We start from the raw sequence: 15,194 nt of genomic DNA on the forward strand, positions 1-15,194 counted from the left end.
TGGATATGAATAGAATTTCATAAGGTTCTTATCCAGAAAATACAAAATAAAAATCCAAGTTTAAAAGATTTTTGAAAAAAAAATAATAATAAATAAATAAATAAATAAAAGATTTTTGCCCTTCAGTGTTTCATAAAAATGTTAGTACTATCGCCAATATCAGGTAGGACCTAATAACAAATGCTCAGCTTCCTACATGAAATCAGATAAATGTTTAGTCATTCTTTATTTTTAAAAATTAGTATTGATGTGATTTGATATCAAACAATTTTTAAAGAAAAAATAAGGATGAGTAATCAAAATAATTTTGGTTAATACAAATGGTTTTCATTTTTCCCTCTTCCATTTTTCATTCTCATGGCCCTATTTCTCAGCTGCTAAAAGATAATATATTATACAGTGTTTAGATAATTGATATAATTGTTTCAAGTTACCTCTTTAGGGTATTATCAGCTTGTAGGCATCAGTTTCTCTAATTGTCAAGTAGTGAATCCTTTATCTGGCATTTAATCTTGCCTCCCTGGGAAAATCAGACCTTACCACAGAGTAAATTTTCGAATTGCTGACCTGAAGTAACATGAGACTGTGCCTTGGCAGTGAACCCTCGCTTTCTGTTATTCATTGGAAGGATAATGATGTACTCTGTTGCCTGAAGGCCCTTGTTTCACTACCTTAAGAAGTAACATCTAAGTACTAGTTGCAAAGGTCTGAGTTTGGAAATTCCAAAGAAGATAATTGCACTGACACAATATTTTTATTTCTTTTGGAAAGATGAGGTAATTAAAAGAATGTAGCTTTTATGGTTTCTCCCAGCACTCATCTTGCTCATGTCAGCATGACTTAAGTTCCACGAAGTTACCTGAAAATGATCATTACTTATTTTTATGAGTAAATTATGCATTTTGTTTTACAGATGTGTTTGAAATTTTTATTTCCATGTTAATGCTCCATTTTTTAAAGATTTTTAATTTTATTTATTCATAGGAGACACACAGAGAGAGGCAGAGACAGAGGAAGAAGCAGGCTCTTTGCAGGGAGCCTAATGTGAGACTCCATCCCCAGACCCCAGGATCACACCCTGAGCCAAACGCAGATGTTCAATCTCTGAGCCACCCAGACATCCCAATGCTTCCTTTTATAAATAGGAAAGCTGAGATTAAAATGTAGCTCACAATTTTTCAGTGAAACAGAAAAAGGTAGAGCTTTCTAGAGCTGGAAAGAAAATTCCCTAAACATTTTTAGCAAACTTGAAAAGAATGTTAAGTAATTCCCATAAAATAATTTCCTAGAAGGCATAAAATGTAATTTCCTAGGAGGAATAAAATGAAAAGGCAAATTTAATTCTCTTTTACCTCTAGATTTCTCGGTTTCATTTTTCTGCTGTGCAGCCTTGTACTTAAATGTAAGATAATTTATGTGCCAACTCTGAGGTCTGTGCTTGGATAGTTTTCATTAGCAGTTGTGCAAGATCTTTTTGAAATGAAAAATTCCATTTCTTTCACAAAATTTGCCACATCTAAAAATTTTGCAGTGATACCGTCTCTTAAATGTCCATATTTTCCTAATCTGTGAAAAATAGCCCTATAAAATTTTTAACATCTCAATTTAGAATATGACCATATGAAGCCAAGAAATCATGACTGTTTACATTTAATAGTTAATATTTGTCAGTCACACATGCTGTAGTTTCATTATTTTGAAGTGTGATGATACTTTATTTTCAGAGTGAATTTTACTGTATTAATGAAAGAAACAAAGTTGTTAGAATTTAAAACTTAAGTTGAAAAACAATAAAACAAGTATATATATATATGAATTTTCGGTAATTTTGGTTTTTTCTGTTACTTAGATTTTAGATTTTTAGAGGTTTTAGATTTTTTTTCTTTAATATTTTGAGTATAGCAATCTGTCACCAAATTTAGTTGAGGAATAACTCAATTTTAGAATTGTAGAACAAAAATTTGAAGACTGTTATATTTTTCCCTGTAGGTGGTTCAATTCAGATTTTATATATTAAGCTTCAGGACAGTAATTACTGTTCAGCCTACCATAGCTAATGTGCATAGGTCTGTGGAGGTGGAGCACAAAACATCTGTTTACACTGGACATCTCTCAACATTTAAGGATGGTGGGCCAGACCCAGTGTTTTCTTAATCTCAGGGCAATGTTTTGTGAAAAGGTCAGAGATACAGAAGCATTTTGCTAAATTTGGAAAAACAGCTAGGGAGAGTGCAAATGCAAACATTAAACTTGAGGTCAATAGTGGCTGTGTCTAAGACTTTAGAAACAGATACAGAAGGTGGAAGATAAAATGTGTCGACTTGTCAACCTAAGTGAATCACAGCAGTTTAGTATTTCCTGAAGAACTGATAAAGGTATTTGGAAGTGTTACTTCCCTTGAGGCTTCCAATCCTACAGATGTGGTTTGTTTTAGAAATGACTTCCCCCAAGTCTATGTTATAACTACCACTATTCATTCAAATTTGAAAAGGTGTATTCTCCTTTTTCTGGCCCTCCCTAATCCATATACTGATAAAATTCTCACCAAATGCACTATCCATTTGTTCTTTTCAATTTTTATTTATTTATGATAGTCATAGAGAGAGAGAGAGAGGCAGAGACATAGGCCGGGGGGAGAAGCAGGCTCCATGCACCGGGAGCCCGACGTGGGATTCGATCCCGGGTCTCCAGGATCGCGCCCTGGGCCAAAGGCAGGCGCCAAACCGCTGCGCCACCCAGGGATCCCTATCCATTTGTTCTTATTCCTATAATCAAAAGTTAGAAAAATTTGTGAATTTCATTACCCGTTTTGAAGCAATATTATAATAGAAGCAAAAATTATTCTTTATTGTAGAAAAGAATTGATAATGTGTAACCGAAGGAAGCTAAGTGAAGTAATATGTAGCTAGTAACATCATAATTATAATTGATCCTTGAATAATGCAGAGGTTAGGGGCACCACCACCCCTCCAATTGAAAAATCCCTGTGTAACTTTTGACTCCTCCAAAAACTTAACTACTAATAGTCTACTTGATTGGAAAGCCTTACTAATAACATAAGCAGTGGATTAACACATATTTTGTGTGTTATATGTATTTTGTATTCTTGCAATAAAGTAAGCTAGAGGAAAGAAAATGTTAAGAAAATCATAAGAGAATGTACATTTGCAGAACTGTACTGTATTTATTGAAAAAAATGTGTAAGTGGGCACGTGCAGTTCAAACCTATGTTTTTCAAGGGTCAATTGAACTTTAAAATTTTAAGTACATAGAACCCTTTTAAAATCTAAATATGAAAAAAAATATACATATGTAATTTTTATATATTGCAGTCACTTGGGAGGGGTGCCTGAGAATTGAGTGTTCCACAAATTACTTTTGTCTTCATCCCTACCTAAGAATAGATTCATTTAACTAGACTTTTTACTATATTAAAATAATAAAATAAAAAATACATCTCATATGCCTTCTTTTTTTAAAATTTATTCGTGAGAGACACAGAGAGAGGCAGAGACATAGGCAAAGGGAGAAGCAGGTTCTCTGTGGGGAGCCAGATGTGTGACTCATTCCCAGGACCCCAGGATCATGACCTGAGCCAAAGGCAGACCCTCAACCACTGAACCACCCAGGTGTCCCAATCTCATATGCCTTCTTATTGCAATAGCTAAACTTAAGCATTTACTAACGTTAATTTTAAAGATGTGTTTGAACAACTTTTAAAAAAGATACCCATAAATTATGCCATATATTTCTCACTAAAACTTTAGATTATCTTTTATTATCTTACTCTGAATTCCTAGTTTGGAATCAGAAGTTTCTCTTTTGTTTGTCCTCGTCTCCTGCCTGACCCAGACTCAGTAGCCCTTTGGCTCTTTATTAGTAGCTAGTTTTGTTTTCATCTACAGGCATTTATTTGTTCACACGATAATCATTTACCAAGCCCCTTAGATGAGCCAGGCATTTTGTTAATCACTGGTTAAGTTCTTATAAACATAACAACTACTCCTTTCAAGGAATTCCTGGTTAAATGGCAGAGACAGATATGTAAACAGATAATTGCAACCCAATAAGAATGAGGGAAAGGAGTACAAGTGACATAATAGAGATGTGTAAAGAAAATAACTAGGATTTATTAAAAGTACAGTGTTGACTCTCAGGGAACTCTCAACACTCTCACTGTTAAAGTTTCAGGTATGTTATTACAAGGATGTGATTAATTAGGCTTGATTTGGAGCAATATCTTATACAGTAGAGAGGGCATGGCTGCAGAAGTTATTCTTTCTGAGAGTCTGAGTGGAAGAATCACTAGACTATTTGATATGGAGCAAAAATTCATCTTGTTGGAAATAGCTGCAAATGTTTCTCACTTCCAGAGAAATGAAGGGTTGAGTTGATCTAAAATATTCCTGGAACTGACTATAGCTCATAGACTATTATAGTTCCCAGAGCTCATCTCAGGCAGAGTGAAACTAGACTCATTCTTGTTTCTATGAACAAGTTAGGACTAGATGTTGGTCAGTGTTAGCTTGGTTTCATGAGCCTTTTCAGTGGGTCTGCTGATAACAACAAAAACTTCCAAAAGCAGGAGTATATAGAAAGAAAATATTTCACCTTATAATAAGTCATTTAAAAGAAGCATCTCCAGGAAAGATGGATTGTGGAAACTTTGTGTTGTGTCTACTTTGGAGAAATTATTTCTTAGAAGCTTAACCAGTCTTCAGCTCCATCTATGCTTCTAGTTTCCTCCAGCTTCTTACAGAGGCTATTTCCCTTTGTAACCACTCTAAACTTGAGGGTTTTCTCTTTAATATTCCATAACAATTTAAAGGCTGTCACTTCCTCAATTTCCCAAATAGATGTTTTTAAGTTTGTCAACCTATGGAAATTAAGAATTTTTCTTAAATGACCATGACTTACATTAACTCCTGTCAGTATTTTCCCAGCTGTCCACAAATGGACTAGTTATATTGTATAACTACTTTTGAAAGGCTTACTTTTTAAGTATGTAATATTAATAGGATTGATAATGGAGGTTTTCAGTTTAATAATGCTTTAACAACTAACAGTATATAATTCAGGTTTTTTGGCTTACAGGTCAGTTTTTCCATTCATCTTAAGTATATTGTACTTATTGATAAGTTTTTCTATGTTGGGAATTTGTGATGCAAAAGGTATTATTTACTGAAACAATACATATTTTTTTTTTATTTTTTTTATTTATTTATGATAGTTACAGAGAGAGAGAGAGAGGCAGAGACACAGGCAGAGGGAGAAGCAGGCTCCATGCACCGGGAGCCCGATGTGGGATTCGATCCCGGGTCTCCAGGATCGCGCCCTGGGCCAAAGGCAGGCGCCAAACCGCTGCGCCACCCAGGGATCCCTGAAACAATACATATTAATGGAAAATATTTAGGTTAATTTTAAGCTTTAGAAATTAACTTTAGAAAAATATATTGGTTGTAGGTAAGCAGAAAGGTATTAAAGTAAAGTAGATCAGCCAGTGAATACTGGTATACTTTTGTATACCTTGTAATATAAGGATTATACCCATAGGTTCACACCAGTGTGCTACAGGGAAATGGCTGTATTTTAAAATGCTCAGAACATTAACATGATACAAGATCATTGTCATTTGTAAGCAAGCAAGACTGCCAAGAGGATTAGTAAACTGGTTTGAATATCATTTTTCACCTTTATTTATTGGTTCTTGTTTTTCAATGTTCATAATAGTGATGTTAGAACTTCAGAAGGTTTAGATTTTTTAAACCTTGGAAAGTTCAAAAGTAAAGCTGAATCCTTTAAAGGTCTGAGAGTTCCTTCTAATATTTTGGGAATTTACTAGGCTGAAGCTGTCCCTTTACTCAGAGCTTCTAGTGAATCAAATCAGTATCCTTAGTTGAACTTCATGGACCACCGCTCCTTATCGACCTCCTAAACACTGTAAAGTTTAATGTGGTTAGAACTATAGCACAGTAAAACAAAACAAAACCAAACCTAAATTCTTCCTCTGTGCTGTTAGATCATTCATTAAGAAAATAGTCTGTTTATAAACTACAGAGAAAGAAGCACGTGGACAGTTGGAAGGTTTGTAAGTGGGCATATATAGGTAGACCATGATTAAACCAAGCTTACTCACATTTGTCTCTAACACAGTTTTAGATTAAGTAAGCTTCCAATTGATTATTTTATAATTAATTCATTTGTAAGTAGGTACACACCAAGTATCTGTTGGATGAATTAATGAATTTACATTAGCTGATTAATTGATTTTAAATATTCATCTTGGAAACTAAAAATTGTTAAAGAGCTAATATAACTAATAGAGTTTTTTTCAATACCTTTTGAATTTTTATTTGAGGATTTCTACTATGCTTGTACTTGCCCAACACATTTAAAATTTTTGTTTGAGGACTCATATTTATGCTTCTATTTTGGTAAAAAAGGTAAAGAAACAAGAGGACCAGATGATCTCTAAGGTGTCTGAGGACCAGTCTAACTCTAAACACATTTATTTGCATTGAACAAAGGAAAACAGATACCCATTCCTGATTTAAGGTATAAGATAATGATCAAAACCAACAGCAGACATTACATTTAATGGCAATTCATTAGAACCATTCTCTTCAAAACATGGAAAAAGATAAAAATGCTTTCTATTAACTGATACCTATTCAACATAGAGACATAGACCTCTCATAATTAAGGCAATGAAAGCATAAATACTAAAAAGGAAAAGCTACAAATGTCATTATTGTGAAAGAATTTATAATTATTAGAAAATCAAAGGAAAAATTATTAAAATGAATGAATTAAAAAGGTAATTAGATACAAAGCAAATATATCAAAGTCAGTAGCTTTCCCATTCATCAGAAATAATCAGTTGAAAATGTAATAGGAATAAAAGGTTCCATTCACAATTCATAATTACATAGAAGGTATAAAATGTACCAAAATATTTAAAACTTATATGAAGAAAACTGCAAAATTTTACTGAAAGACATAGTTGAAGACCTGAATAAATAGATATCCATGTTCCCAGATGGGAAAAAAATATCAAGTCTTTTACACCAAAATTGAATGTCATCCCCAACAAAATGGTAGTAGTTTTATTTAAATAGAATTTGATGCATTAATTTCAAAGTTCACTTAGAAGAGAAAATTGAGTATGAATCACCATGAATATTTTTAAAAGATTGATAATAAGATGAAATTTTGCCTTACCGAATATCAAAACATAACCACAAGCTATTAGTAATTAAAACAATATGGCATCTGAGTGGGAAGAGATAAATAAGTCAGTGGGAGAGAATAGAAAATATAAAACCAACCAAAGTACTGATTTCTTGTTCTGCTCTTTACTTCATCCCATTCTCCACCCACATGAACCCATTCCTTCTACTCAGAGATAATAGTCTAGGATCGGGACAGGATACTGGGTTAACGTGGGAAAATTGGTTTTTACTTTTTACCAGTTTATGTTACACTTGAGCAGTGCCAATGTATATTATTGCACTACATGATTTATCACACTAAATTGAGAAGAGGCAGTGAAAGAAGCAACAAGTCTGCAGTAGAAGGAAACCCTTTTAAGCACCAGGCTCTGGTTTTCTCTTTTATACATAAATCAGATTCTTCCCTTTTAGGATTCACTTTTTTGTCTGGGCCACAAACCATTCTCAAACTCCTTCCCAGCCCTTCTTTTTAAGGTGTTGCTAAATCTGTAGACCTGTAGGCATCACCTAATGCCATTATCAAAAATGATGGATACTATTGCTAAGATAAAAAGGGGTAGAATTCATTAAGTGGAGTTTTGTTACTGTTTCAAGCTTTTATTTAAATTGCAGTTACTTAATATATAATGCAATATTAGTTTCAGGAGTAGTATTTAGTGATTCATCACTTGCATATAACACCGACTGCTCATCACAAGTGCCCTCCTTAATCCCCATTACTCATTTAACCCATCCTCCCTCACCTCTCCTCCAGCTGTTCTCTATAGTTAAGAATCTGTTTTACGGTTTGCCTCTCTCTCTGCCCCCCGCCCCCCGTCTGTCTGTTTCTTTTCTTTTTTTTTTAAGATTTTATTTATTCATGAGAGAGACAGAGACAGAGAAAGGGAGAGGGGCAGAGACACAGGCAGAGGGAGAAGCAGGTCCATGCAGGGAGCCTGATGTGGGACTTGATCCTGGGACCCCAGGATCACGCCCTGGGCCGAAGGCAGGCACTAAACCGCAGAGCCACCCAAGCTGCCCTGTTTTGTTTCTTAAATTCCACATATAAGTGAAATCATATTTGTATTTATCTTTGTCTGACTTATTTCACTTAGCAATACATTCTCGTTCCATCCATATTTTTGCAGATGGCAAGATTTCATTTCTTTTTGATGGCTGATTAATTTACATTTTACGTGTGTGTATAGACATGCACACACAAACACAGATACACATAGGCACACATACCACAACTCCTTTATCCAATAATCAGTCAGTGGACATTTGGGCTCTTTCCATAATTTGACTATTTTTGATAATGCTGTTATTAAGTATCGGAGTGTTTACATCCCTTTGAATTAGTACGTTTATATCCTTTGAATAAATACCCAGTAGTGCAATTGCCGGATCATAGGGTAGTTCTATCTTTAACTTTTGGGGGAACCTTTATACTGTTTCCAGAGTGGCTGCACCAGTTTGCTTTCCCATCAACAGCATACATGGGTTCCCCTTTCTCCACATCCTTGCCAACATCTGTTGTTTCCTGTGTTAATTTTAGCCTTTCTGACATATTTAAAGTGATATTTCATTGTAGTTTTGATTTGTATTTTCCTGATGATGAGTGATGTTGAGCATCTTTTCATGTGTCTGTTAGGCATCTGTATGTATTCTTCAGAAAGATGTCTATTCATTTCCTCTGCCCATTTCTCAATTGGATTATTTGGTTTTTGGCTGTTGAATTTGATAACTTCTTTATAGATTTTGGATACTAATCCTTTGTCAGGTATGTCATTTGCAAACATGTTCTTCCATTCTGAAGATTGTGTTTTAGTTCTGTTGGTTGATTCCTTCACTGTGCAGAAGGATTTTGTTTTGAAGTCCCAGTAATTCACTTTTGCTTTTGTTTCCCTTGCCTCCAAGTACCTAGTAGGAAGTTGCTAAGGCTGATGTCAAAGAAGTTACTGCCTGTGTTCACTTCTAGTATTTTGACGTTTTCCTGTGTCATATTTAGTCTTTCATCCATTTTTGAATTAATTTTGTATATGGTATAAGAAAGTGGTTCAGTTTCATTCTCTTGCATGTTTTCTATTTCTATTGCCTCTATTTCTGTTGCATCTATTGCCCAGTTTTCCCAACACGTTTTGTTGAAGAAACTGTCCTTTTGCCATTGGGTATTCTTTCCTGGTTTGTTGAAGATTAGCTGATCATATAGTTGTGGGTCCATTTCTGGATTTTCTGTTCTGTTGCATTGATCTAGGGTCTGTTTTTGTGCCAGTGTCTTGATCATTACAGCTTTGTAATAATATTATAATATTGTAATTTGTAATATTACTTGAAATCTTGAATTCTTTCATACAGTAGAGTTTTAATGAAAACCTTAAACTCCACTTGGTCAGATTTTTTTCTGATACATTTACTCAGGTGGTTAAAAGATTTCACACTGTTCTGTAGTTCTGCCTGTTTTCTCTCAGTGTAGGATGAATTAGAGGCAAAAATCACAGGCCATTACTGTAAAATTTTAGGGAAGTACTGGGTGCCTACACAAAAGTGATGACTGTGGCAGATGTGAGAAATGAGAGGGAGAGTAACAGGTTTTGTGGATTGATTGTTAGTAGAAGTTAAGGAGAAGGAAGAGTTGTCAGCATTAGCTCATGGAAGGTGGATCAAATTCCCAGCTGCAGTGGTCAAGCAGGTTTGACCTGCTGGGACCAATGACAGACACTTAGAAAGAAAAGTTTGATGAGAAAACACAAATACATCATGAGCAGCAATGGCAGCGGCAGGCAGGGGCAGAAATCACAGATCAAGTCCATATTAGATCATGACAAATAAAGATGTTAGATGCAAAAATTGTGGTGGTTCAGGATGTTAGACTAAGGCATGGCTTCAGATAGTGGTGTAGAAACCATGAGAGCTCCACACAGAGTAATCCTTCCCGAAGTTCCCTGGAAATGAGTCTTGGTTGATTGGCGCCAATTAGGTCCAAGGAAATGGCCTAGCAGGAAATAAGCAAGAAAGTAAGCTGTGGTCACAGACAAGATTGATTTCCCTATCCTAGGAGGAAGAAGAACCCCATGGGATATATGTATAGAAAGGGACCTAAGTTGTTAGACTCTTCAGGGAAATTATTGCCCATTATTGACATTAAGTTGTTCAGTGTTTCACTTCTCATCATGACAGAGCCAAAACAATTTCCCAATACTTATGGATTACCTGAGTAATTGTTATTAACATACTACTGAACTAAGTTGTCTCTGGTATGGAGCTGTTTTATCTTTCTAAAGCAACATTTTCTTTGTGTCATTGCTCTACGTAAGAATCTCCTAAAGCCATGTTTTCTATCTGATTAAATTCCAGTGCTTTGTCTGGCATTCAGAAATCGTTATCAGTTTACTTACCCTTTTCCATGAATGTAAATCTTCTGCTCTGGGAAGATTATTACCATCTTTTCAAATATGCTGTGTAAACCTAGGATGTTCATATCTCTTCCTAATGTTAAAACTCCTGTTTTTTTCTTCTTGAAAACTTTTTTTTTTTTAAGATTATATTTATTTATTTGAGAGAGAGAGAAAGAGAGCACAAGCTGGGGAGCAACCGAAGGAGAGAGAGAAGCAGGTTACTAACTGAGCAGGGACCATCCCCCCGAACTCAGGGTCCCAGTCTCAGGACCTTGGGATCATGACCTGAGCTGAAGGCAGACACTTAACCAAGTGGGCCACCCCGGTGCCCTATGAAACCTTCCTATTAACCTCAACTTCTATAGTGCTTTATTTTGATTTATTCTAACTTGACTCATTCTTTTCTTCCAAGTTTGCACCTTTTGTCTCTCCAACTAGTATTTTGTCCCTCCGTATAGATTGTATTTTTTCTTAAAGGCACTGACATATATATTCTGTCTCTTATACATGCCATTAAAAAGTAGGGAGTGATCCCTTTTTTTAGTTTTTATTTGAGTACTTGTATTTTATTTGACTACTTTTTAAAAGTCTTAATCTTCAGAATAGTGGGGAAAATACTAGTCATTTGCCTGGCTCTTCATTTAATAAAGTGTAACTTAGAAATGCAAGATGTAATCTCCTTATTGAAAGTTCTTATGGATTATTTTGAGACAGCTTCTCAAGATATTGATATTTAAATAATTTTAATAGTTTATACATAATCTGCATTATGACATCATAGACATGGAAGAAACAATAAAAAGAATAAGCTTGCCATCCTAAATAATAATTTCTTCTACTATAAAATAATTTTTATGAAATGTATAAAATATAATTTTTTCATTATTGATAGTAATGTAAATTGCTATTAATTCCCTAGAGGCAGAGTGAAAATATATATGAAAAGGTTTTGTTTGACCAATCAAATCCACTCCTTGGAATTTATCTCAAGGAACTCTGTACATATATGTAAATATATTCTATGCTGGTCATTTTAACATCATTTTACAATAGTAAAATACTGTGAATCACCTAAGTAAATATTTAGCCATGAGCAATTCATAAATTGTGCTATGGCGTAAACACTTGATATGAAATATACAGCTACTAAAAAAATGATCTACTAGAGTATTTAGTGAGAAAATAGCCCTGATATATTAATAACTGAAAAATATCAGATTACTGAACAGTGCAGTGTAATTCCATTTTTGCCAAAAAAGAAAAAAATTGTATCTATAAACTTTAAAAATTTTGTTTTCTAAATTATATACAATTACTATGCATCACTTTTGTAATCAGCAAAAAAAAAAAAAATCCTATTAACAAATTTGCTGTAGTTCAGAGAAAAAGTAAATAGCAATGAAAAATTATCCACAAAGAAAGGTCTTGAAATTAAGGAAAACAAAAGACACTTCCTTCCTCTATCCCCCCCCCCCCCCCCCCGCCCCCTGCCACCCCCATATATAAACATTCCTTCTAATTCTGTTAATCTTCACCTTAGGTAGAATTCAGAACAACCATTGGTGGCAACTCTACTCTAGGGATCTAGAGTTAGCAACTTCAGTTGTAACCTAAGCACTGCCACTAAGTGGTTTTCTTAGTGGTAGCCCTGAATAGCATATCAGAATTCTTCTTTTAGAAAATCCATAGACTATGAGCAGATTTCTAATTAGATCAGTAAGGCTATATAGAAAGCACATAGTAAGCATTCAGCAAGAGTTAATGTTCCTTCTAAAGAAACTGTTAGCTGGGATCCCTGGGTGGCGCAGCGGTTTAGCGCCTGCCTTTGGCCCAGGGCGCGATCCTGGAGACCCGGGATCGAATCCCACATCGGGCTCTCGGTGCATGGAGCCTGCTTCTCCCTCTGCCTATGTCTCTGCCTCTCTCTCTCTCTCTCTCTCTCTCTGTGACTATCATAAATAAATAAAAATTAAAAAAAGAAAAGAAACTGTTAGCTCAGAAATTTGATGTTTTCTGAAACTGAAACTTCAGAAATAAATCACAGGTCCTTCAAGTGCCAGTTTAGAATTTTCAGGCCCAAAATGATATTTATAGTAAGATCTTTTAAACATGAATTCATTTTATTCATATGGGTAACTTATTTATAAAATGATTAAATTCTCCAGAAGACATCGTTTTCACACTTTGTCATTTACTCTTATTAATTCACTTTTAGCATAATTAAAAGCATTTAGCTTCTGAAGGAGATGTTATTTCACACAGTCCATATTTATTTGCTTGCTTAACTTTAGGTTGCTATCAACAGATCAGACATTGAAGACTTAGACCTCTATGCTACATCGCGGGAAAGGAGATTTCGTTTGTTTGCTTCTATAGAATGTGAAGGGCAGTTATTCATGACTCCATATGATTTTATTTTGGCTGTTACAACAGATGAGCCCAAATGTAAGTATATATTTTTTAATTCTCTTAATGATTTTATAAGATTTTTTTCTTATTTCCAGTTTGTTAAAGTGTGGAGCAGGGTAAGTTTTTAGAACAACTAACCAAGTAATGTGGTATTTCAAAAGACGTTATGCTATATAACCTTACTAAATTAATATTTCTTATAAACTCTTTTCACAAACTTGCATTTATTTACTCTTTCTTAGTTCATCAAACTTAAAAACCACGTCACTCTTGATATTCTTTATAATAGGTTCATATTCTGCTTATTCAATTCTTATATCCAGCATGAACAGAGTAATTCAGAGGACTGGCTTTGAAGCTAGACCTGGGGCAAGAATTCTACCTATATCTTTTCTGTATTTGTCATGGCCCCTACAGTGCAAATATAGACTATTACTCATCTTTCCATGTGTTAGAGCAGTGGTTCTCAAACTCTTTGTCATTATGTACAGTCTTGCAAATTTCTTCAGCGTCTGATTAATAAAAGATGGCTGTATTCTCATCTGCTTTTTTTATCCAGTAGTTGCAGTGTGTTGTTTTTCATGAAGTATATTAAGCAAATCTGCCTCACAGGTAAAGAAGTAAGGAAAAGGAAGAGTACTTTAATAGCCCTTTCAGATTATTGTAGATATTCTTCTTTGATACTTCAAAGGCTAGTGGTAGTTCCTTAGAGTTTAGTTGTAATGTGGAATTTGAAACTTTGTCATCTGTTATGAAAAAATCCATTGGCCCCCACTGCACTTGGAATGGATCTTTTACCCTTATATAGTAACATCAAATGGAAGATACTGGTTGATTTAGTTATGCAGATCTTCCAAATATTGACATATTTTTAGGCGATTTATTTAAAAAAATAATTCAGTGATATTGTCATAATATTACCATGAAAGTCTTATTGGAAAGCTGTCAAACTCATGGTGGTGTATACAAGTTCTCCCAAATTCTAATTTTTACTTGAAAGCTCAAATGTTATCACTGGCATCAAATATTGTCAGTTGTTTTTTTGAAGCAATAGCTTTGTTCATTTTTAAGAAAATGCTTGCCAAATACCCAAGTCCAAATAATCATAATTTGTCAGTTCTTTCAAGTAAAAATTGTGTTCCATGAAAAAGGGTTCAGTTCACAACTCAAAGAATCACAGTACTTTTTCCTCAAGACAGCCATAGTACTTTGGAATGCAACAGAGTACTTTATGCACACTTCCCATTTCTTCTCATAGCAAATTATGACATGTAATCAAAGACACCTGTCAAATGCTAGGTGTTGCACTAGGCACTGGAAATAAAGCGGTGAGGGAAGCAAACAAACAAAAATAGACTCTCCACCCTCATGATGCTTACAGTCTAGTGGATAAAACCCATGCTGATCAATGAAGTATACAAATAAATAGTAAATTACATCTGTGATAAGTGCCATGAAAGAAACTTGAAGCTGTGAGAGCATATTTTTGAGAGGTCAGTTAGGTAGCTCAGGGAAATCTTCCCTGGGAAAATAAATATCCACATGAAATATGAATTGCATGTAAGAGTTAAGTAGGCTAATAGGAAGTTGAAAGTAGAGCATTTCAGCAGAAGAAAAAGTATCAAGGTGCCATGATAAGTTCTTAAGCATTCTTAGCAGTAACCAAAAAAGTAACTATGTGAGATGAAAACAAACGTCTAAAAGTTAAAAAAAAAATCTAAATAATTTGGCAAATTGGCTACTTTGCAAATTAATTTTTAATCAATTAATTTTTGACATTTTAGATTATTTCCATTGGAGATGAGGGGAGAGGGTTGGGTAGAGTGTATATTTAGGATTCATCTATGTGGTTGGTAATTAATACAGTAAGTATGGATAATACTGCCTATAAGGCAGTATAGTATGAGAATATAGCTGACCAAGAACCAATCCTTGAGGAATTCCTAGACTTTAAATGATGAAGGTGCAAAGGCTTGAAAGATGAGCCTCAAAAGGAAAAATAGGAGTATCTGGAAACATGGGAATAAAATCAGGAGTATAGAGTCATAGAAGCCAAGAAAAATGAACAGAATGGTCAAATAAGATGTCAAGTTAGATGAGAACAGAAAAATGTCTACTAGATTTAGTAATTTGAAGGCTATTGATGATTTTTAAAATGATGTTTCAGTGTAGTCAT

The 15,194-nt window shown here is 34.5% G+C and overlaps 1 protein-coding gene across 3 annotated transcripts in view; it reads left to right on the forward strand.

The window, feature by feature from the left end:
* MICU3 (mitochondrial calcium uptake family member 3) overlaps window positions 1-15,194 on the forward strand; it is a 95,720-nt gene that overhangs the window by 25,438 nt on the left and 55,088 nt on the right. For all 3 annotated transcript variants that reach the window (XM_038560242.1, XM_038560243.1, XM_038560244.1), the window contains exon 2: window positions 12,901-13,054. In XM_038560242.1, coding sequence (XP_038416170.1) covers window positions 12,901-13,054 — 154 coding nt within the window. The remainder of the gene's footprint in view (window positions 1-12,900; window positions 13,055-15,194) is intronic.

Source organism: Canis lupus, chromosome 16 (genome assembly GCF_011100685.1).
Source record: "Canis lupus familiaris isolate Mischka breed German Shepherd chromosome 16, alternate assembly UU_Cfam_GSD_1.0, whole genome shotgun sequence".
Lineage (NCBI taxonomy): Eukaryota > Metazoa > Chordata > Mammalia > Carnivora > Canidae > Canis > Canis lupus.